Genomic DNA, 23,565 nt, shown 5'->3' with positions numbered 1-23,565 from the left:
GAATAATTTTAAACAATAAATTTTGTTCATTGTCCGTGTGTAAATAGAAAAAGAAATTGATGGCGAACTTTCATTGATTTGTTTCTTGCCATTCTGGATTTTTCTTTTGACGATCTTGACAATGTATTCTTACCAGTTAAAGTATTATCTTATGTTAGAATTAAAACGAACTTTGCAACGAAAAAAAGATAAGAATTATAATGTTGTTGATCAGACTGAAGTACTAAACTATCTAAAAAGCTGCTACAGTTGTTGCATCAATGCGTTATCTCTGACCATTACTAGATGTGCAAAAAATGAACGCATCCCTAAGCTTTCTTTGTACGGATATGAGTAAATTGTGTGGGAATTCTAATCACGTAGTGTTGTCATCACAAGGCTCATACATAACTGCTGTGGTGGCTACATGATCTGAAAATGTAATACGGAGTTTTATTTGAGCGTTGGCTCTACAACTAATCCCATTTTTAAACCATTATAAGTATTGCCCTTATGTTGGTTAAGTATGAATGAGGTTCGAATAATTTATCCCTTTGGCCATCCAACTTAACCCAAGTTTAAGCAGCAACAACAGGAAGTGAAACATCATAATCAGAACTCTCATGTGTTGTCTTAACACCTGGAAATATCTCCTGATTTGAAATTAATTAGATATTTTGGATACAAGATTTGTTTCAGATTCTGTGTGAGGCTGAGGGAGTGCAACTTGCACCAGGTTTGGTTGGTGGTGACGCGGAACAAAATAACATGGGCGTTGGTGACAATGCGATGTTCAGGCCAGAATGCCGAGCATAGAAGTGCGATATTTTTTCAAGGAAATAATTCACAATCAACAAAGATAAGAAACATCCAAACAATACACGTACGTAGCTGTACAATATTGCTCACACGCGATTCAAACTGGCTGTTGTTCGTTTGTTGCCCAAAAACCTGTTGGTTTGTCCACTTTAATTAACTTATTGCTCATTCACCATAATGTATTCAGTAACTACCGTTGTAAAACATAATTAGGCAGCAAAACGTGGCTGTTTTTGCGCTGAGGTGAACACTGAAGCAACCGCAATACTTCCTGAACTGGTGAATGCTGACTGAAGGAATCACAACATCGCCTCTGACGCAGAAACAAACCTTCTTTCTCTGCACGGAAATGAGTAAATTGTAAAACGTGTGGGGATTCCAATGACGTAGTATTGTCATCGAACTAATTCTCACAGGTTGTAGCGACCATACATGAAGATGTGGTGCCTGAAATACGAATGACTTCTCGAATGGCTTCAGGTTCCTCGTAAATGTTTTTCTTGTGACTTTCTTAAATTTTTAAAACCGAAATTAATATTTGACGGTTCTGACGTATTTGGTGTTTCTCAATTTGTTTCCTGTCAACTTAAATAACGTTATTGTGTTCCGCAGACAAAACAGTTTGGAAACACTGATCTCGACAAATGTAATTTAGCTGCAGGAAAACTGTTGTAACTGTTGTAAGTCACATGCGCATTTTCTATCCTTTATGTTTAAAAAGTCTGCTTATTTGGGGAACTTCTGACATTTCAACTGCGCGTCAGCGGTGAAAACGATCGACCTACTAAAAGTTGTTGAATAAAGGTGTGACGTCATTTACATAGGTTATGACGTCATATAAAGGAATTATGACAAAATGTAAAAAAACACTAAATTAAGAAGGCTCGGGCAAATATATTGTTTGTTCCATTATTACTTTTGTTTCCTTGCAGAACCGCATATTATACATACCAACTTGCATGGTTATATGTACGGATATGAATCGGTGTGTGGGAGTTCTATCTTGGGAACACAAAGACGCCTTCACACTTGAGACATGAAAACCATTTCTTATACTTATGTGCGCTTTTATTTAGACAACACACGATTTAGTATGGGGAAATAATATCCACCTCCCACGTCCAGATACGAAATTAAAGGAACCGTCGCTCAACTGGTTGCTTTGATTTACTGGGTTATCTTTTTTGTGCTTGTTGGATCAAGCTCACCATTGTATCACGTTAAACGATTTTCACCCGACCTCGTAATCACAACACTTCAAGATAATGGTATTACAAATCCCCAACCTCGTACGATAATTTATATTTCCTGATGTTACAAAGCGACATAGAGATACGTGGACAACCAACTTACTGAAACACTAGAAACACGAACAAGGAGCAATGAGATTAAGAGAAAACGTCGGGGCCGTTGTTTATTCAACACTTCACTAACACACAGAATTATGCAAAGGACAACAAATGTTTGTATGTGAAGATTTCATCCAACTTATATCTTTGCAAACCCTGTCTCAACACGCCTTGCGTTCTTCACCCGTGTATTTTAAGCCGTGTTGCAGTTTGGACATTCGAAGATTGTTAATTTTGCAAATTTATTTATAAATAAGCAGGATGCCTACAGTTTTAATATAATTTAGTTCAACCACCATTGATTAAAAGAATGGCAACAAATTATTCGACTTTCATGTACGAACTTTCACCCCCAGTCATGGAAGTGTTTCCCACATTCTTGTTTACGTATTCATTTTGCTTTATGACGTCATAGTCATGTTTGGTGTTTTTGGGTGGTTTGTGTTGGTTGTTTATAGGTCGGTGTTGGTTGGTTGATGGAATGGTTTGTGGAACTATGTACGTTTCATCTCCATCCTCTGTAACATTCATTTTAAACCATGCGATATAACCTGGGGTTTTTATGTTAGTTTCCCAACAAAATATCCTCACTTACCAATAGGTTTGGTCCCTATCCCATGGTGACCAGCTCTGCGAATGTGAACAATAAGTTTTAACCTTTCTATAATAAACGTTATTTTCATCACTGAAAACCAGCAATCACAAGGTAAAGGAACAACGTTTTTGCCTTTTTATCGTTGAAACTTCGTCGAAATGTTTGTGGTAATGTTTATACTCAAACAATTTTGTCGATATAAGCAGGTTTTATGTGGCTGCTTACTGGTGTTTTGTCCGGTTGTAGAGGAAAATCATAGAGGCGATATTCAATACGATGACGATGACCACAAGTACGACTAATACAGTAAATATCCTTAAAATGTTGTTGATTTCGTCCGATGAACGATTGTAGATTGCTGTTGAACAAAGGATCAACTTTAAAAGTGATGCAAATATTTCACAAAGAATGCGATTTGCTCACGTATGTAATTGGTGGTAAAAGTGGTTGGTTCAGATTCTCTGGTGGTTGGTTCCATTGTGATGGTGGTTTGTGTGGAACTGGTTGTGGTTGGAAAATGAGTGGTTGTTGTTGTGCTTGTGGTTGAAGGCGATGTAGAAATTGATGAAGCTTAAACATACGGAATAGACCGATTATTATTATTGTTGTTACATTTTGATACAAAATAAAATATATCTTTAGCCCCACAGTTGTTATATGATTACGTTTTAAAGCAGCCTCGACGCCAACTTACCTTTTACGATACGTTGACAAATATATCCCGAAGTAACATTGCATTCCGTACTTCTCCACTTGTATGTTGAATCAAGTGAAGTTAATGAACTCATTATCACACAATACTTGGATCCTGTTGCGATCGGTTCCCCTGTTACCCACTGTCCATTGTCAACATCTTTTCCATCCGTCCACTTATAGTTGTTTGTTCCTGCATCTCGTTTTGCTCCGATGTAGACTGAATATGGGGAGGCTGTAAAACGTACACAAAAACCACCATCAGAAAAAATTAATTCAATTTGCTCTAACTTTGTAATCAGCATTGATGTTTTTCGTAGTTAAAGGCTCCCCCTCTGCATTCAATCCAAATTTTAATAATCTCGACTTCATTACTGGCTTTTATTCTACGTCATTTGGAGGTGGAAGGTGATTCAATACTGGGTTCGCTTGAATAAAATTACCAAAAAAGTGTTAGATTCACACACATGTGATTGTTGCCCATTCTCACTGCACTCACCTGATACTGTTCCAATCTTTCCCACCAGAAAGTTAAATATATCTGTTGTTTTTACATCGGCGAGACCTCCTCCCTTTCCACTGCATGCTGTTTCAGCTTCTGTGTATGAGTTAACTCGAGGTCCGATCAAATAATGCTTCACTTCGTCGAATTCGTGCCAAGTTTGTGCGAAACAACAAGGAAACAAAAGTAAACTTAAAACGACTTGAAACTCCATGACCTCGGTCTGAATAGGTGTGAAAATAAACGTTGAATAAATGAGATTCATTGTTGGAAAAACCTGTGCCTTGTTTCGTTCCCAGGAAACGTAAGTTTACACTGTATTAGTTCACTGCGTTTTTCTTTATAACTTCTGTATCCTGCATCGTAAAATTCAAACCTTGTTTATCATTGTGTTACCAACCTTCCCATCAGACACAACCACACAATACACGGATGTGGATCAATGTTTGTTAAACGTGGGAGTTTATTTTCACAACGACTCATGTCCCCACACATCTGCTGTCTTATAGTGACGATCTCTATGGAACCAGACTGATGTTGTTTTCTGGCTTTCATGTTATGTAGTTTTGTTTGGTTTGATCATAAAAATATTAGTGTCGAAATCATCAGGCGTATCAGATAATTTGAATACGACATTCAATAAAACACACACAACAAAAAGCACGTGGGTAAACCCACAGTAAACTCCTAGCACGTTTTACTACATTGGTATTGCTGAGATCTTAAATTAGAAAATATTTCGCATTGTATTTCTATGTATCATGGTTGTGATGTCCGCCTACAGTGGCGATGAAAGCTTGTTGAATCAACTTAAACATTTCACTTGAAGTTGTAAATATTACAATAAGTTACATCTGGTCACGTTTCAATCGATCCAGAGCAGTGCAGAGTATCGTTATCATCATTCTCACGTCGTTCCTCTCCCACGCGACTGTAAACTTTGTCGTGTGGTGGCGCCATAGAGTCGGGTTGGTTTCTATTCTTTCGTGGTTTAGCGGTGGCGTAAGTCGGTTCATTGGGGTCACCATTGGCTTCTTCTGCTTGAACAACATAGGTTGTAAATCGTTTGAGAATGAATCCAATATATTTCTATATTGTTGTCGAGTTGAAAGTTGAGGAACCTTAGACGCAATTATCCCACAAAGTATCTCTGTATGGAACAGAAGGAAAATAATTGTCTAAGGAATATTTTATAATATTTGCTTCCATACCACCAGCTTGTTTGTCATCTGCCTGCTCATCACTGGTTTCTTGGTTGCTTCTGTAAACAAATTTAAATGCACAGATAGTTTTAAACGCTCCAAATTCACGTTTAAATTAAATCACGAGCGTTTATTCACCTGTTGTGTTTTTTCCACCATAGGAAAACAACAACAACACAGATGATTATGAACATGAATATTCCGATCACTGCCCCGGTAACAACCGACGAGACGAACTGTTGTTGTTTGTCAAAGCTGCTACAAAAGATATTCAGTGTTTCACAAAAGATAAACAAACCAAAAACGTTAAGCATGTAATTGGATTTTTAAACATGTGCATTTGGACAATGTGTAAAAGTTGTTGCTGTTTATATTAAGCTTATAACCCAGTGTCTTTTGCCGTTAACAAGGTTTTGTTATCGCTAAAATATATCTTTGACTTTATTGGCATCGTCAGTATCAAAAAGTCTGTGTATTTTTCCTTATTTTTGTTTAAACTATGTTGCTTTTTTAGCGATGATTTTGTTTTTTTAGCGAAATCTTCCACGTTATTTTAATCATCATCTTCATCGGAGGCGATATTTTCCTTTTCCACAATTAAACAAAAAGTCCCGCACAAAAGAACTTTACACTTGAAAGTTTCCCGACCCTAAGGTATCTGATATACCCAGCATTGTTGGCACAGTCGGCAAATGCATAACAGAATCTTAAAGCGTTACACAGCTTTATTCCGTTGCAAAGTTAAGAATGACTCAACGAGTCAACGCAACAGCGGCAAAAGAGAAACGCGGCGAAAAAGGCAATTAATCCGCTTCGCTAAAATGCGGTAATGTGCGCGCTACATAACCCCCCGCCAGAAGCGGACAACAAAATTTACAAACAAAAACTGGCAGGAGGGCGAGTAATGCGACCAGAGCGCGTGCGTTGAATAGAGTCGGGTGATAATGTTGGTTGCCCGTTGGATGGAACTCGACCCTGTTTGCAAGGCCTTCCTCGACGCGGTGGTTAAGCCGTTTGGACCGATTGTGTCAGGTCGACGTGGGCAGGTTTCAAACGGTCAACAGAAACTGTCTGTTGGCGTCCACCGAAGTCCAGCGTGAAACTTTTGTGTGTTCTTGCTATGACCCGGTATGGCCCTTCATACGGAGGTGTCAAAGGCGGGCGATGTTTGTCTGTGCGCAAGAATACATAAGCGCTAGTGTCCAATGACTTTGGAACATTTTCATGCGGATGTGAGTGACGCGACATTGGTGTCGGCAGGAACCTGCCAACAGCCGACCGCAAAGCGGGCAAAAGTTGACGCGGGGATGGTTCAGTGGGTGTTGAACCAATGAAATCGCCAGGTACAGTCAACGGTGAACCGTAAACGAGCTCGGCAGACGATGTTCCGAGATCTTCTTTTGGAGCGGTGCGGATTCCAAGCATAACCCAGGGCAGCGCGTCCATCCAATTGCTGTCGGTGAGCCGAGCCATAAGGGCACTCTTCAAGTGGCGATGGAAACGTTCGACCAGACCATTTGATTGGGCATGATAAGCCGTCGTGCGATGAAGCTTTACACCAAGAAACCTATTGAAAGATGTCCATAAATCAGACGTGAATTGTGGACCACGGTCGAAGGAAATGTCCAAATGTACACCAAAACGCGACACCCAGTGGTAAACAAATGCCCTAGCACACGTTGGCGTGGTAGCATCAGGAAGAGGCACAGCTTCTGGCCATCTCGTAAAGCGGTCGACCATTGTAAACAAATAGGTATTGCCCTGTGAAGACGGAAGTGGACCGACTATGTCCACATTAACATGAGCAAAACGAGCCCGTGGAGGCGGGTAGTTTTCGAGCGGTGAACGTACATGTTGTTGGATTTTCGATTTTTGACATTGCATGCAGTTCCGTGTCCATAGTCCAACCTGTTGTTTCATCCCATGCCACACGAATTTGGAAGCAATTAGCTGGCGGGTGGCTCGAATAGATGGGTGCGACAAACCATGCACAATTTCAAAAATTTTACGCTGCCAAGACTTGGGTACAATGGGGCGTGGGACGTGTTTAGAGACATCACAGAGTATGGTGTTGTCGGAAATACCATACTGTATGTCTTGCAACTTGAGATTGGTCACAGCCGTGCGGTATGCTTGAACTTCCGGATCAAGCTGAGCGGTTGCTAAAGCGGAGTAATCCAAATCCAAAGGAAATTCAATGGAGTCGATGGAGGCGCGGGATAGAGCATCTGCGACCTGATTTTGCTTTCCTTTGATGTATCGCACATCGGTAGTGAACTCGGAAATGGCGGTCAAGTGACGTTGTTGTCGCGCAGACCAAGGTTGGGAAACTTTGGTGAAGGCAAAAATCAACGGTTTGTGGTCAGTGTAAGCCGCAAAACAGCGACCTTCCAGAAAGTAGCGAAAATGTCTGATGGACAAATGCAAAGCGAGAAGTTCTCTGTCAAATGCACTATACTTTACTTCTGGTGGTCGAAGACGTTTACTGAAAAATGCTAACGGTCGCCAGACACCATCAATGAATTGCTGCAACACTGCTCCAACCGATGTTTGTGACGCGTCAGTAGTGAGGGCAGTTGGCGCTTGAGGCAGAGGGTGGTGTAAAAGCGTCGCGCGCACAAGTGCTGCCTTCGCATTTTCAAATGCTGAAGTCAGGCGATTGCTCCAGACGAATTGTGTTGCTTTGCCCGAAAACGCCTCATAGATTGGGGACATGATTCGTGCTGCGTTTGGTATGAACCTGTGGTAGAAATTTATCATACCCGCGAATTCCTGAAGGCCCTTGATGGTTGTAGGACGAGGAAACTGCTGGATTGCTTTCACTTTGTGAGGCAACGGACACGCACCATGCATATTTACTCTGTGACCGAGGAAATCAATTTGGTCGACGCCAAACTGGCATTTGGCTACGTTGATGACCAGACCATGATCTGCCAACCGTGTAAAAAGTCGTTTTAAATGGTTGTAGTGATCAGCAGGTGTTTTGCTTGCTACTAAGATGTCATCTAGGTACACAAATACAAAATCAAGAGACTGGCAAACTGTGTCCATTAAACGTTGAAATGTTTGGGCGGCATTTTTTAACCCAAATGGCATGCGCAGAAATTCAAAAAGACCGAAAGGTGTAATTACCGCCGTTTTGGCAACATCCGCGGGGGTAACTGAAACTTGGTGGTAGCCACGCACAAGGTCGATTTTGGAAAAAATGGTAGATCCTGCCAAACTTGCTGAAAAGTCCTGAATGTGAGGAATAGAATAACGATCTGGCAGAGTAGCAGCATTTAATCGCCTGTAATCTCCACACGGCCTCCAACCGCTTGTAGATTTTGGAACCATGTGTAGCGGCGAAGCCCAGGGGCTGGACAAGAGTCTGACAATCCCCATTTTTAACATATTGGCGAACTCATTTCTTGCCAAAGTGAGTTTCTCAGGAGGAAGGCGCCGAGCACGCGCGTGAACTGGAGGTCCACTTGTTGTTATGAAATGCTGCACTCCGTGCCTGGGGAGCAATTCAGAGAAGTGAGGCGCTGTAACTGCGGGAAATGCGGCCAGCAAACGCGCGTAATCACACTTGTCTGAGGTGAGAACATTTATGCGTTGAAAGAAAGATCCGGCTTTTTGAATAGGAAAACTTGCAAACGTTTGTGCGCTGACCAAACGCTGTCGTTGAAGATCAACTAACAAAGAATGTGCTCTCAAGAAGTCGGCGCCGAGCAGTGGCCTGGAGACATCCGCCAAAACAAAATTCCATTTAAACTTCCCAGCGGGCAAATGAAGCGAGATCAGACGTGAGCCGTACGTCCGAATACTGCTGCCGTTCGCAGCCACAAGGGTTTTTCCGGGCCTGTTTGTGTGGCGCTCAAAGCGAGTCGGTGGAAAAACGCTGATTTCTGCCCCCGTGTCGACAAGAAAATTACGCCCAGATATGCGGTCCATTAAAAAAAAGAGGCTGCTCGTTTTGCCGGCCGTCGCAGCAGCTAAAGACGGTCGGCTTGCTCGTTTCCCCGAAACGCACATGGAGGACAACACTGACGTGCGTTTTTACCGAAACGACGGTGGTAAAAGCAAAATTTTTGAGCGTTTCTTACTTGTTGTGGTGGAGTAGAACTGAACCTCGAGCGTCGCACCTTTAATACCTCGTATTCCTCGTCTTTTCTACTAGCCAAGAGCAGAGCATCCGCCTGTTGCGCTAAAACGCGAGCACAAGGAAAATCCTTTCCAGCCAAACCCGTGCGTACGGCAGCGGGCATCTTCTCCAGGAATAATTCTTTGAACAAAAAACAAGGTTCCTCACTCCCAAGCAACGCCAGCATTTCGTCCATTAGGGCAGTTGGCAGCCGGTCACCCAAAGTTGGCATGTGGAGTAATTGTTGAGCTCTTTGTGACGGTTTTAAAGTAAAAGTAGTCAGCAATCGCTCCTTAATTGCTGCATACTTGTCTTCATGCGGCGGTTGTTCAAGTAAATCAATCAAACGACTAGCTGTATTCTGATCGAGAGCTGACACAACGTAAAAGTACTTGGTTTCGTCAGCTGTCACTTTCTTCAAAGCAAATTGAGCTTCCGCTTGCTGGAACCAAACACGTGGCTGTGACATCCAAAATGTGGGGAGTTTAATAGCCACAGCGTTTTGATCACTACCATCCATCTTAACTAGAAATTTATGTCAAGAAATATACGTTTCTGACTCGTCGGGGTCACCACTAACGCGTAACACAGCTTTATTCCGTTGCAAAGTTAAGAATGACTCAACGAGTCAACGCAACAACAGCAAAAGAGAAACGCGGCGAAAAAGGCAATTAATCCGCTTCGCTAAAATGCGGTAATGTGCGCGCTACAATCTCATAATCGCCTCAAAGCGAATGTAGTGTTTCTCCAAGATAGATCTCCCGTTTCTTAACGAAATAAACTCCTTCCTGTTTCTCCGTCCACAATCTGATTTCTAACTTTTATATATTTCTCTTGTTAAAAGGTAACTTTATTTGGACCGCATATTAGATATACTAGCTTGCATGGTTATGTGTGCTTACATGAATCGATGTGTGGGTGGGAGTTCTATCTTGGGAACACAAACACGCCTTCACACTTTAAACATGATATACCGGGAAATACTTCAAATCAACAACATGTTTTCGATACGCTGAAGAGATTTTAAGTGCTTCCAGCAACATTCCATTTTACTTTTGATGTTTCTCCAGCGTGAGGTTAAGTTTGTTCTGTACCAACATTGCAGTCACGTGATATTCCTATACGTCATCACCCACGTTGTACCGTGTTATATCTGGAAGAAGGAAACCCACGTCCTCACATCTTCCTTGTACAGATATGAGCTGATTACTTTGCTTTATATTCAGGGACTATTTCGTGCGTGTTTTCCATTCGTGTGACTACAGTGCTGAGTTTTTCTGTGTCAGTGAAATTTTAAAATCAATCGAATTTCCTTAAAGCTCCGCAACGTAAAATCCTGAATTACGTAATTTTTACCCAGAGGAAACTGGGAATGTGCTACGTTGACGATCGGTGTATAAACGTGACGTCAGCAATGTCGTTGTCATTTGCATCATGTAACACCGTATGTTGCAGAGATACTATAGTTTTGCGGGCAACACTAATTCCACACTGTTGATTACTTTATGAAACTTCCAGATATCAACAGCTTTGCCTAGTACACAGTTGAATAACAGTTGTATGTAACACGAAGGAAAAGCAAACTGACGTCATCGCTTCTGTCTTAGCGAACGAAAATATGTAAACACGCATAGTAAAGTAAATATGTTTTTACTTCAAAACTAAACACAGTAATACATTTTTGAACACATACGTCATAACATAACCATCACAGAAAAACACTAAATAAATACCTAGTTACAGACATAATAACCACAGCGGTGAAAGTTGTTGAATAAATTTGTGACGTCATCCACACAGAGATTGTGACGTCATTCATGGGATTCTGAAATAAAAATGCGGAAGAAACAACGCAATGCGACTTAAATCTTGACATAATGTCCCATTATTACTTCTTATTCGTTTCCTTTCCTGACAATCGCATAAGTTTGTTCCGCATCATTGCAGTCCCGTGATGTATCTACGTCATCGTTGTACCCATGTGCTTCCGTGTTATAAGTTTGTGCATGTAAGCTTGTGTGTTGGAGGTGGTCGTACGTGTCACAATCCTCATCATTATTAACTTGGTCGTAAACCGCTTCGTTGGTAGATTCAACCCTGGATGAGGTTCCTGCTTTTGGTTGGTTTTTCTTCTTTCGTGGTTTTGCGGTTGCGTAGATCGGTTGTGCTGGTGTTGTGGTTGGGGTTGGGGAGGTTTCTTGTGCTTGGGAAACAAACGTTGAAAGTAGCAGTTGTGCAAACACTGTAGTTATGATAGTTTGAGGATGTTGTGATCTCCAATACCAAGAAACGACGTTAAGTTACATTGTTTCCGTAGAAAGAAACCTTTTGTTAAAGCACGAAACCAAAACAACCGCGCAAACTGATTGCTTACCTGGCTCTTCTCCTTCCCTTGTCCCGTTGACAAACTGCTGGTTGTCGGCTCTGCTTAAATCGGAAACACAACACGGTTTACTTGAGTCGGTTGTTTTGGAACTGAAAAACATTCTGCAACCCATTATTACGTCATACTGATAACTTTACCTGCGTTTCCTCCATAAAACCAATCCAGTGGCGAGGATTAATAAGAAGATGACGATCACAACCCCAACAACTGCACCAACGATAGATGAAGAATCCATGACGTTTGATGGTGAATTTACATCAACTGTTGTTGAAGAAGTGACTGAAAAATATCGATTTAAATAATCTCCATTTAATTTTTTGACTGCGGCATTTAATCAACCGTTTTTGACAAGAGAAATAATATTTAAAACAAAGGAATTTATTGGCATTGAAACCCGAAGAGTTATAATCACACCCTGGGCACCATTGTAGCTATTTTTCTTGTGCTTTGTCGCTTGGCCTTCTGGCAAAATATAGGCAACGTTTACATAAATATGCTTGGCAAACAAAATGATTTTACCTTTCTTGTTGGTTGTTGATAGAAATGTGTCTTTGGCGTGGGTTGTTGTCACCAATGTTGATGTTTTGCTTGTTATTGTAGATGATGATATGCTCGCAGCTGAAGTTAGAAACCATATTACGCGGTACTATACTATATTTCCGAAGTGGACGACGCAATGTCAATAGTCTACATATTTAATATAAGCACTAACCTCCCGATATCCGTTGACAAATATATCCTGATGTAACATTGCATTCCGTACTTCTCCATTTGTATGTTGAATCAAGTGAAGTTAATGAACCCATTATCACACAATACTTTTCTCCTGTTGTATCCGGTTCCCCTGCAGCCCACTGTCCATTGACAGCATCTGCTCCATACGTCCACTTATAGTTTTTTGTTCCTGCAGCTCGTTTCGCTCCGATGTAGTACGAATATGGTGGATCTTCAAATAAGAAATATATTTGTGACACAATCTAACAATTTTTTTCCAGTTGTAATAGACTGAATCTGTATGTTTCTTTGCTCTACTAAACGTGGCCTATACTAATTTCAAGTACCTGTTAAAGACCTTATCTTTTCCGACAAGAAATTGAAAAGAGCTGATTTTGCTATGTTTGTCTTTAAAAGTGGTTTGACATGAGCAACCTGTGCTCCATGGTTAGCGCATGCGTTTTCGGCATCCTGATACGAATTCACTGATTGACCGAATAAATATTCGAAGTCAATGAAAGTTGGTGAGTGCCAGGTTTGGGACAAAGTGACAGGAAAGCAAATTAAAAACGACACCGTGAACAGCCTCATGTTGCAAAGTTCCTGTTGATAGAAAGAAGCAGTGCCACTATGGTTGAACGTACGTGGTTTTGCAAACTACGTATTTAAATACAAACAAAACTAAAAACAGCAAGAATTATTATCCTTGAATGCTTACTTGCAAAAGATTTGCAACCGGCTTTTAACAATCTGCCTTTTCTCGTAATGTGATAACTCAACAAACCATTGCGTGAACAAATTATCTCCAGTGGGTTTCGGTCCATCTGTAGTTTATTTTTCGCAACTGTCTGTTTCAAATTTTTAATTTCTTAATCGACTATGATTCGTCGCAAATAATATCATGGTAGGTTTATAAAGTGATGTTAACCCAATTATTGCGAAATCTGTGCACTAAACCTTTATGATTTACGGATGTCGGCTCACAAACCACATAGATTCGTTAATATTTACTGATTTGTTCCCAAATAACCTAATTTGCTTTTTGCCAACTTGACACTGCTGTAATTATTATAGATGACTGAACAATTGACCGTTGTTAAACATAACTTAGCAGCACAAGGTGGCTGTTCTTCCACTGAGGCGAACACAGAAGCAACCGCAATACTTCCTGAACTGGTCAATGTTGACTAAAGGAATCACAACATCGCCTCTAACGCAGAAACAAACCGTCTTCCTCTGCACGGAAATGAGTAAATTGAAAAACATGTGGGGATTCTAATGACGTAGTTGTCATCGAAATAATTCGCACAGGTGTAGCGACCACACATGAAAATGTGGTGCCTGAAATACGAATGACTTCACGAATAGCTTCAAGTCCCTCGTAACTGTTTTTCTTGTGACTTTTTCAAACTTTTAGAATCAAAATTACTACTTGACGGTTCTGACGTATTTGGTGTTTCTCAATTTGTTTCCTGTCATCTTTAATAACGTTGTTGTGTTCCGCAGACAAAAAAGTTTGGAAACACTGATCTCGACGAACGTAATTTAGCTGCAAGAAAACTGTTGTGACTGTTGAAGAAAGGTGTGACGTCATTTACATAGGTTATGACGTTATATAAAGGAATGATGACAAAATGTTAAGAAAACTAAATTGAGGCCCGGGCAAATATATCGTTTGTTTCATCATTACTTTTGTTTCCTTGCTGAACCACATATTAGACATGCCAACTTGCATGGTTATGTGTACGGATATGAATCGATGTGTGGGAGTTCTATCTCGGGATGTGAACACCGGAAATACATGATTTCTTTTATTTAGATAACTCACGATTTAGTATGGGGGAATAATTCCCTTCTCCCACGTCCACATACGAGTTTAAGGGAACCTTCGCTCATCTGGTTGCTTTGATTTCCTGGACTACCTTTTTTGTGCTTGTTGGATTAATCTCACCAGTGTATCACATTAAACGATTTCCACCCGATCTCGTAAACACAACAACACGAGATAACAACATCACACACCCACAACCTACTATGTGATAATTTATATTTCCTGATGTTACAAAGCGTCATAGACGCACGTGGATAAACAAGTAACTTACTGAAACACAACTAGAAGCACAAACAAGGAGCAATGAAATTGACAGAAAACTTCGGGACCGTCGTTTATTCAACAAAGAAATACAAATGTTTGTATGTGAAGATTTCATCCAACTTATATCTTTGCAAACCCTCTCTCAACACGCCATGTATTCTTTACCCGTGTATTTTAAGCCGGGTTTACGTATTGAGGTTTTGTACATGCTCAACTACAAATAAATAATTTTGTACATTTATTTATAAATAAGCAGGATGCCCACAGTTTAAATACAATTTGGCTCAACCACCATTGATTAAAAGAATGGCAACAAATTATTCGACTTTCATGTAAGAACTTTCACCCCCAGTCATGGAAGTGTTTCCCACATTCTTGTTTACGTATTCATTTTGCTTTATGATGTCATAGTCGTGGTTGGTGTTTCTGGGTGGTTTGTGTTGGTTGTTTGTAGGTTGGTGTTGGTTGGTTGATGGAGTGGTTTGTGGAACTATGTACGTTTCATCTCCATCCTCTGTAACATTCACTTTATACCACGCGATATAACCTGGAGGTTTTATGTTAGTTTCCCAACAAAATATCCTCACTTACCAATAGATCTGGTCCCTATCCCATGGTTGGTTTGGTGACCAGCTCTGCGAATATGAACAACAAGCTTTAACCTTTCTATGAGTGAACTCTGTAAGATTACTTTCCTCACAAAAAGCCAGCAGACATAAAAACGAAGTTAAAAATTATTAAAACATAAAACTCTAAATCTAAGACAAATGTTGAAAACATGTTTTAGTGATAACAGTTTTTACATGGCTGCTTACTGGTGTTTTGTCCGGTTATAGAAGAAAATCATGGCGATAATCAATACGATGACGATGACCACAAGTACGACCAATACAGTAACTATCCTTAAAATGTTGTTGTTAATTTCGTCCGATGAACGATTGTAGATTGCTGTTGAAACAAAGAATCAAGTTTGAATGTGATGCAAATATTTGACATAAAAATGCGATTTACTCACGTATGGAAGTGGTGGTAAAAGTGGTTGGTTCAGATTCGCTGGTGGTTGGTTCCATTGTGATGGTGGTTTGTGTGGAACTGGTTGTGGTGGGAAAATGGGTGGTTCTTGTTGTGCTTGTGGTTAAACTTGGTTTAGTAGTTGTGGTGGCTTAAACACAGGAAATTGATCGATTAATATTGTTTTTGTCGTCGCACTTTTATACCAAATGAGTTACATGTTTATCCCAACAATCGTTTGATGATATCCCAATTCTTAACTTACCATATGCACTACGCTCACAAATATATCCCGAAGCAACATTGCATTCGGTACTTCTCCACTTGTATGTTGAATCAATTGTTGGTTAATGAACCCATTATCACACAATACTTTTCTCCTGTTGCGATCGTTTCCCCTGTTGCCCACTGTCCATTGTCAATATTTTCTCTGTCCACTTATATATGTTTGTTCCTGCACCTCGTTTTGCTCCGATGTAGAACGAGTATGGGGGGTCTTCAAATACGAAATATATTTGTGTCATAATCTAACAAGTTTTTGTCCAGCATTAATATACTGAAGTGTCGTTTTTATGGATTATAACAACCAGTTTTGCTCCCTAAATATTGCTAAAGCGAATATCCAGATTATCACAAACATTCGTGAACTGTCTGTATGTTTCTTTGCTCTACTAAACGAGGCCTATACTAATTTCGAATAACTGCAAAGACCACTATCTCAGAAACTTTAGTTTCAAGCTGAAATCTGTCAATTTTGTTCAATTAGACAAATATATTTCGCCTTGTTAAAAGCTTCATCAGTGTCCAAAAAAGCAAAGCAAGAATTAGGTTCAAATAAAAGAAAGGCTCTCCACTACCTCACAACACGCCCTTTACACAACTAAAAACCTGCCACATGCAACGGGTGGAAGCGTTGAGAAACCACGGAAAAGATAAGGACACAGGAAAAAAGTAAAAACACGGTGATGATAAACACGGGAAAGATAAAGAAACAATATCTGCTTGAAGCAATGTGAACAAAAAAACACAACATTGCACCGCGGTGAAATCATTTTTTGTATATTATTTTTTGCGTTTGTTTTGTTTAACTATTTATCTTCAGCCATGTCCAAATTTGCGGTACGTGGTTGTTTAACGAAAGTGACTTCGTAACATTGTTCAATGGGTGGATGTTGAGAAAACGAGCGTGGATGACAATCTTTATTATGATGCAAGAGCGCTGTTCCATCGTTGCGAAATGTCGAACTTGGCACCCGACCAACGTGTGGCAAACCTGTTTTTCGTTTGTCCCACATATTGTTTCTTACATATGTAGCATGTGGCAATAAATATACCGCAACTTTTGCATGTTAAGCTTAGCTTGTTGTGATGTAGTGGAGAGCCTTTCTTTTATTTGAACCTAATTCTTGCTTTGCTTTTATAGACACTGATGATGCTTTAAACAAGGCAAAATATATTTGTCTAATTGAACAAAATTGACATATTTCAGCTTGAAACTAAAGTTTCTTAGATAGTGGACATAATTAAAATAAGATAGAAATCGTCAGGGCCACTTGCAACAGAATAGGAAATGATTCCCAAAATCAATTCTCAAGCACCTGTGAACGACTTTATCTTTTCCGACAAGAAATTGAAAAAGGGCTGATTTTGCTGTGTTTGTGTTTAAAGGTGGTTTGACATGAGCAACCTGTGCTGCATGGTTAGCGCATGCGTTTTCAGCATCTTGATACGAATTCACTGATTGACCGAATAAATATTCGAAGTTAATGAAAGTTGGTGAGTGCCAGGTCTGGGACAAAGTAACAGGAAAGCAAATTAAAAACGACACCGTGAACAGTCTCATGTTGCAAAGTTCCTGTTGATAGAAAGAAGCAGTGCAACTATGGTTAAACGTACGTGGTTTTGCAACTACGTATTTAAATCCAAACAAAACTAAAAACAGCAAGAATTACTATCCTTGAAAGCTTACTTGCAAAAGATTTACAACTGTCTTTTAACAATCTGCCTTTTCTCGTAATGTAACAACTCAACAAACCATTGCGTGAATTTATCTCCTGTGGGTTTCGGTCCATCTGTCCTTTATTTGACCATGATTCACCATACACAATATCAGGGTAGGTTTAAAGAGTATTGCAAACCCAATTGTTGAGAAATCTTTGCACTAAACAATTATGATTTACGGATGTCGGCTCACAAACCACATAGATTCGTTAATATTTACTAATTTGTTCCCAAATAACCTAATTTGCTTTTTGCCAACTTGACACTGCTGTAATATATTATTATTGCTGATTGAACAATCATAATTTTACTGATCAAATACACGATTTGGACAATCCTTGTTGTCCGCACCCGATTGTAAGCAGCAGACCTAACACTTCCTAAAACTGGATGATGCAGCACTGGAACGCAATATTTGCCACAAACCAACTTTGTACGGATATGAGTAACATGTGGGAGTTCTTATCACGTAGTGTTGTCATCACACGACTGTTGTATGCGATTGTAACGACAATGAGCTTGGGTTTCGGGTCTGAAATCATCCTAAATTCCTTTTTACTTATAAGTCATTAATTGGGATACTTTTATATATTGTATTTATTTAGGATGGAATTGATGTAGATGCTTATGCTGTTGTAACTACCGTAAAACATAATTTGGCAACAAAATGTCGCTGTTTTTGCGCTGAGGCGAACACTGACGCAACCGCCTTGCGTTCTTCAACCGTGAATTAAATCCATATTTACGTACTTTGGACATAATTAGTTGTCGAAGTTTTCATTTTGTAAATTAATCTATAGATGAATATCCTGGATGGTCACAGTTTTATAAATAATTTAGTTCAATCTTACAACCAGAAGACATAGACCCATAAAATTATCATTCTACTGCAATCAGTAATGTAGAGTGTTTCGTCGAATCAGATCTCATCAATCCAGGTGGTGAATGAGACCATATATGACGATCAATGCACACCATATGCAGCTCAATATTGTTCGACACTTTCCCTTTATTTTTAGTTCTTTCACCTGTCTTAAGTGTCCACGTGTTGTGATATGCCGCGCTTCATGGTTCAGGGGGGACTAAATGACCGCATGTTGAATTTAAATCCTAGCGCCATCTTCTCTCGTTTCGCTCCTCTCAGATGATTATGGTTGGACAATGAGATGACTCTCCATTCTTTTTAGCTCATAGAGCAATGTTTAAAACCAACATTAGAGGGCGATCAGGTGACCTTCTGTTATTTTTGGATGATTGTTTTCACCAAATAAACCAAGTTGTGAATCAACAGTCGTGGTAGTAGGCGTCACGTGATTAGTGACGCGTCCTAAAGACCTGGGTAGGCGTTATTTTCTGCACTAATGCAGTCACGTGATGTTTTGATAATTGTTGAGCACCATTACAGTTAGTATGACGTGGTGCTTCTACGTCATTGTTGTACCCACGTGCTTCCGTGTTATAAGTTTGTTCGCGTGAGTTTGTGTGGTGGAGGTGGTCTAGAGTTGAGTAATGTGAAGTACCATTTATTTGTGGTGGAAATTTTTGTGCAAACAAACACATACACAGTTGCTGAGAGTGCCCTTAAGTAGAAAAAATGCGTTTTGGAGATCACATGGAATTATAGGTGAAACAAAATAGTATTTGCGGTAGAAATTCTTTAGTGTGAAGTCAATCTATTGTATTCATGGACTTCGTTTGATATTCACGGTCTCCGCAGACTGATACAAGCCATGGTAAGCCGAAATGACTGCTTGTGTAACCTGGTTGTTGCTGGTTCATCTTCCTCTGGTTCCGTGGTATTGATCAGTCGGTTGGTGGCGGTGTGTGTAACTTTCTGTTATTGCTATTCTTTATTGTCAATCCCAAGCAGATTCTTTGTACCTTTATTACCACTTGTTTCGTCACAAGGTGCTTTCTGCTATTGTTATTTGGGAAAGCAGTTTTCTTTGGCAAACTGTTCCCAATGCAATAACACGCCATGTAGATGTACAAGTTGGATCAAGTCTATCAGTGTAGTTATTATCACATCAATTGATTTCCACCCTATCTTGTAATCACAACATCACAAGATAACAACATCACACACCCACAACCTTATATACGATAATTGATATTTCCTGATGTTACAAAGCGACATAGAAGTTCGTGGATATACAAGTAACTTACATAACATAACCAGAAATACGAACAAGAAACCAGGACATAACAAACAACGTCGGGGACAGAGTATACAACAACTGTGGGCACCTTGCTCATTTATAAATAATTCGACAAAATTATTTATTTATAGTTGAGCAGGGTGCCCATATACAAAACCTTAGTACGTAAATACAGCTTAAAAAAGTGATACCTAGGACTGGCCTAGATTGCTACTTGATCATCCAACCAAGATGTTTTTTTTAATATATATTGATTAAAAGAATGGCAACAAATTATTCGACTTTCATGTACGAACTTTCACCCCCAGTCATGGAAGTGTTTCCCACATTCTTGTTTACGTATTCATTTTGCTTTATGACGTCATAGTCGTGGTTGGTGTTTCTGGGTGGTTTGTGTTGGTTGTTTATAGGTTGGTGTTGGTTGGTTGATGGAATGGTTTGTGGAACTATGTACGTTACATCTCTATCCTCTGTAACATTAACTTTAAACCACACGATATAACCTGGAGGTTTTATGTTAGTTTCCCAACAAAATATCCTCACTTACCAATGGGTCTGGTCCCTATCCCATGGTTGGTTTGGTGACCAGTTCTGTAAATATGAACAACAAGCTTTAACCTTTCTATGATTAAACCAAGATTGTGTTCATCACTGTAAACCAGCAATCACAAGTTAAAATATCCTTTGCCAGGGTAAACATGCAACAAGTCTCGCCATCCAGTAATTCACAAAGGACAACCAAATGTAAAGTACTAATACAGTATATTGTTTTGTAAAGAGTCAAACATACATGGACGTAAATAATGGTTTGTAAACGTTATAAAGCATATCTTAAAGAAAACAGTTTCTACAATATATCTGGATTCGTGACAGACAGCGACATGTTGCGCTATCTTATTTTTGTTGCGCGGACGTGACGACGGCGTTAAGCAAACGCACAGCAGACAAAGGTAACACAGGCGACGTTTCATTCAAGCAGTCAACCGTAACTTTTAATATCAAAGTCTGACTCTGCCTCAAAACAACCCTGAGCTAGTTTAGTCGTATCATGTATCATGGGTGCCTTTGTTTGGTTCCGCAATTTCGTTGAACGCAGGGTTAGTGGTTGAATGGAGTGGTTTACGGATGATAGCCTACGTGGAGCCAGCTCAGGGTTTTTGCGAGCAACGTGCAATGAATTGAATGTTAAAAGTCGTGGATGACTGCATGATGGAGGCCTTGGTAATTTGCTGAAAGACGCAAACTTCGTTTAACTTATTGTGCTCATACTAATAGGTAAACATGTAACAAGTCTAGTGTTCCAGTGTTTCGCAAAGTTAGTGAGGTCACCCAAATATAATATATTGATGTTTTTGTAAAGAGTTAAACATATATTGACGTGATTAACTTAGTCTTTAACGATATAGAGCATCTCCTTAAGAAATATGACAGACAGACAGCAAAGTGTTGTGCCATCAGAAAGCAACACAGGAAAAGAGTTATTCAAGCAGGCGTCTGTAACTTTCAACATTCAAGGCTGATTCTGTGTTCAATACAATAATGAGATTTAGCTTTCACTCATCATTTTTTTAGTAAGTTTTGGAACGACAGATTAGGCACAATTTGTTTCAGAGCACTTGTGTCAAAAACTGGCAGTTACTTCACTGTTTTATTTAGAAAAATTCGTCATTTAAATTATGTTTTTTATAGCATTATTTAAATGAGGTGACATATTTCTAAATGTCGTGAGTATTAAGCAATGACCGATATTTTGTCTCTCACGAAAATGGAATCTTAGTTATTGGTCGTTGCTATAGTAATCCATAGTTAGACTTGGTCCGGGACTTTCAACATTTTTGCGTTTAGTGTTGAGAGTATCTCCACTGTTTTTTTGCGTTTAGTGTTGAGAGTATCTCCACTATTTTTTGGGTTTAGTGTTGAGAGTATCTCCACTATTTTTTTGGGTTTAGTGTTAAGAGTATCTCCACTGTTTTTTGCGTTTAGTGTTGAGAGTATCTCCACTGTTTTTAGGCGTTTAGTGTTGAGAGTATCTCCACTGTTTTTTGCGTTTAGTGTTGTGAGTATCTCCACTGTTTTTGCGTCTAGTGTTGTGAGTATCTCCACTGTTTTTTGAGTCTAGTGTTGTGAGTATCTCCACTGTTTTTTTGCGTTTAGTGTTGTGAGTATCTCCACTGTTTTTTCCGTTTAGTGTTGAGAGTACTCCACTGTTTTTTGGGCTTAGTGTTGAGAGTAACTCCACTGTTTTTTGCGTTTAGTGTTGAAAGTATCTCCACTGTTTTTTTGCGTTTAGTGTTGAGAGTACTCCACTGTTTTTTGGGCTTAGTGTTGAGAGTAACTCCACTGTTTTTTGCGTTTAGTGTTGAGAGTATCTCCACTGTTTTTTGCGTTTAGTGTTGAGAGTATCTCAACTGTTTTTTTCGGTTAGTGTTGAGAGTATCTCCACTGTTTTTTCCGTTTACTGTTGAGAGTACTCCACTGTTTTTTGGGCTTAGTGTTGAGAGTAACTCCACTGTTTTTTGCGTTTAGTGTTGAAAGTATCTCCACTGTTTTTTTGCGTTTAGTGTTGAGAGTATCTCCACTGTTTTTTTGGGTTTCGTGTTGAGAGTATCTCCACTGTTTTTTTGGGTTTAGTGTTGAGAGTATCTCCACAGTTTTTTGGGCTTAGTGTTGAGAGTAACTCCACTGTTTTTTTGCGTTTAGTGTTGTGAGTATCTCCACTGTTTTTTTGCGTTTAGTGTTGTGAGTATCTCCACTGTTTTTTTTGCGTTTAGTGTTGAGAGTATCTCCACTGTTTTTTGCGTTTAGTGTTGAGAGTATCTCCACTGTTTTTTGCGTTTAGTGTTGAGAGTATCTCCACTGTTTTTTCCGTTTAGTGTTGAGAGTATCTCCACTGTTTTTTGCGTTTAGTGTTGAGAGTATCTCCACTGTTTTTTCCGTTTAGTGTTGAGAGTATCTCCACAGTTTTTTGGGCTTAGTGTTGAGAGTAACTCCACTGTTTTTTGCGTTTAGTGTTGAAAGTATCTCCACAGTTTTTTTGCGTTTAGTGTTGAGAGTATCTCCACTGTTTTTTGCGTTTAGTGTTGAGAGTAACTCCACTGTTTTTTGCGTTTAGTGTTGAGAGTATCTCCACTGTTTTTTGCGTTTAGTGTTGAGAGTATCTCCACTGTTTTTTGCGTTTAGTGTTGAGAGTATCTCCACTGTTTTTTCCGTTTAGTGTTGTGAGTAACTCCACTGTTTTTTGCGTTTAGTGTTGTGAGTATCTCCACTGTTTTTTTGCGTTTAGTGTTGTGAGTATCTCCACTGTTTTTTTTCCGTTTAGTGTTGAGAGTATCTCCACTGTTTTTTGCGTTTAGTGTTGAGAGTATCTCCACTGTTTTTTGCGTTTAGTGTTGAGAGTATCTCCACTGTTTTTTCCGTTTAGTGTTGAGAGTATCTCCACTGTTTTTTGGGCTTAGTGTTGAGAGTATCTCCACTGTTTTTTGGGTTTAGTGTTGAAAGTATCTCCACAGTTTTTTTGCGTTTACTGTTGAGAGTATCTCCACTGTTTTGTGGGCTTAGTGCTGAAAGTATCTCCACTGTTTTTTGGGCTTAGTGTTGAGAGTATCTCCACTGTTTTTTGCGTTTAGTGTTGAGAGTATCTCCACTGTTTTTTGCGTTTAGTGTTGAGAGTATCTCCACTGTTTTTTGGGCTTAGTGTTGAGAGTATCTCCACTGTTTTTTTGCGTTTAGTGTTGAGAGTATCTCCACTGTTTTTTTGGGTTTAGTGTTGAGAGTATCTCCACTGTTTTTTTGGGTTTAGTGTTGAGAGTATCTCCACAGTTTTTTGGGCTTAGTGTTGAGAGTAACTCCACTGTTTTTTTGCGTTTAGTGTTGTGAGTATCTCCACTGTTTTTTTGCGTTTAGTGTTGTGAGTATCTCCACTGTTTTTTTTGCG

The 23,565-nt window shown here is 39.6% G+C and overlaps 2 protein-coding genes and 1 long non-coding RNA gene across 4 annotated transcripts in view; 1 reads left to right on the top strand and 2 right to left on the bottom strand.

Moving 5' to 3' along the window:
• The window catches only part of LOC145913689 (uncharacterized), an 82,858-nt gene that overhangs the window by 24,193 nt on the left and 35,100 nt on the right, over positions 1 to 23,565 (top strand). The gene's annotated exons all lie outside the window — the stretch shown is intronic.
• Positions 2,469 to 4,151, bottom strand: LOC145913713 (uncharacterized). Its single transcript, XM_083001461.1, has 6 exons — positions 3,935 to 4,151; positions 3,437 to 3,670; positions 3,166 to 3,312; positions 2,968 to 3,100; positions 2,743 to 2,777; positions 2,469 to 2,665 (listed from the first exon to the last, which is right to left on the bottom strand). The coding sequence occupies exons 1-6, from the start codon at positions 4,149 to 4,151 to the stop codon at positions 2,469 to 2,471; spliced, it is 963 nt and encodes a 320-aa protein (XP_082857587.1).
• LOC145914734 (uncharacterized) lies at positions 11,334 to 11,810 on the bottom strand. Its single transcript, XR_014403394.1, has 3 exons — positions 11,789 to 11,810; positions 11,640 to 11,689; positions 11,334 to 11,468 (listed from the first exon to the last, which is right to left on the bottom strand). It is a non-coding gene; the product is annotated as an uncharacterized LOC145914734 (long non-coding RNA).

The sequence above is a fragment of the Ascidia mentula genome, chromosome 9 (assembly GCF_947561715.1).
Source record: "Ascidia mentula chromosome 9, kaAscMent1.1, whole genome shotgun sequence".
Taxonomy (NCBI): Eukaryota; Metazoa; Chordata; class Ascidiacea; order Phlebobranchia; family Ascidiidae; genus Ascidia; species Ascidia mentula.
This window is presented reverse-complemented; position numbering and strand designations above follow the sequence as displayed.

Bases quoted from the DNA above. Each gene is read 5' to 3' on its own strand.
- LOC145913713 (XM_083001461.1), bottom strand. From the start codon at position 4,151: ATGGAGTTTCAAGTCGTTTTAAGTTTACTTTTGTTTCCTTGTTGTTTC. The intron at 3,101-3,165 runs GTGAGCAAATCG...TTTGTTCAACAG, and splicing joins TTTTACCACCAATTACATAC to CAATCTACAATCGTTCATCG. The intron at 2,778-2,967 runs GTAAGCAGCCAC...TCACATTCGCAG, and splicing joins TACAACCGGACAAAACACCA to AGCTGGTCACCATGGGATAG.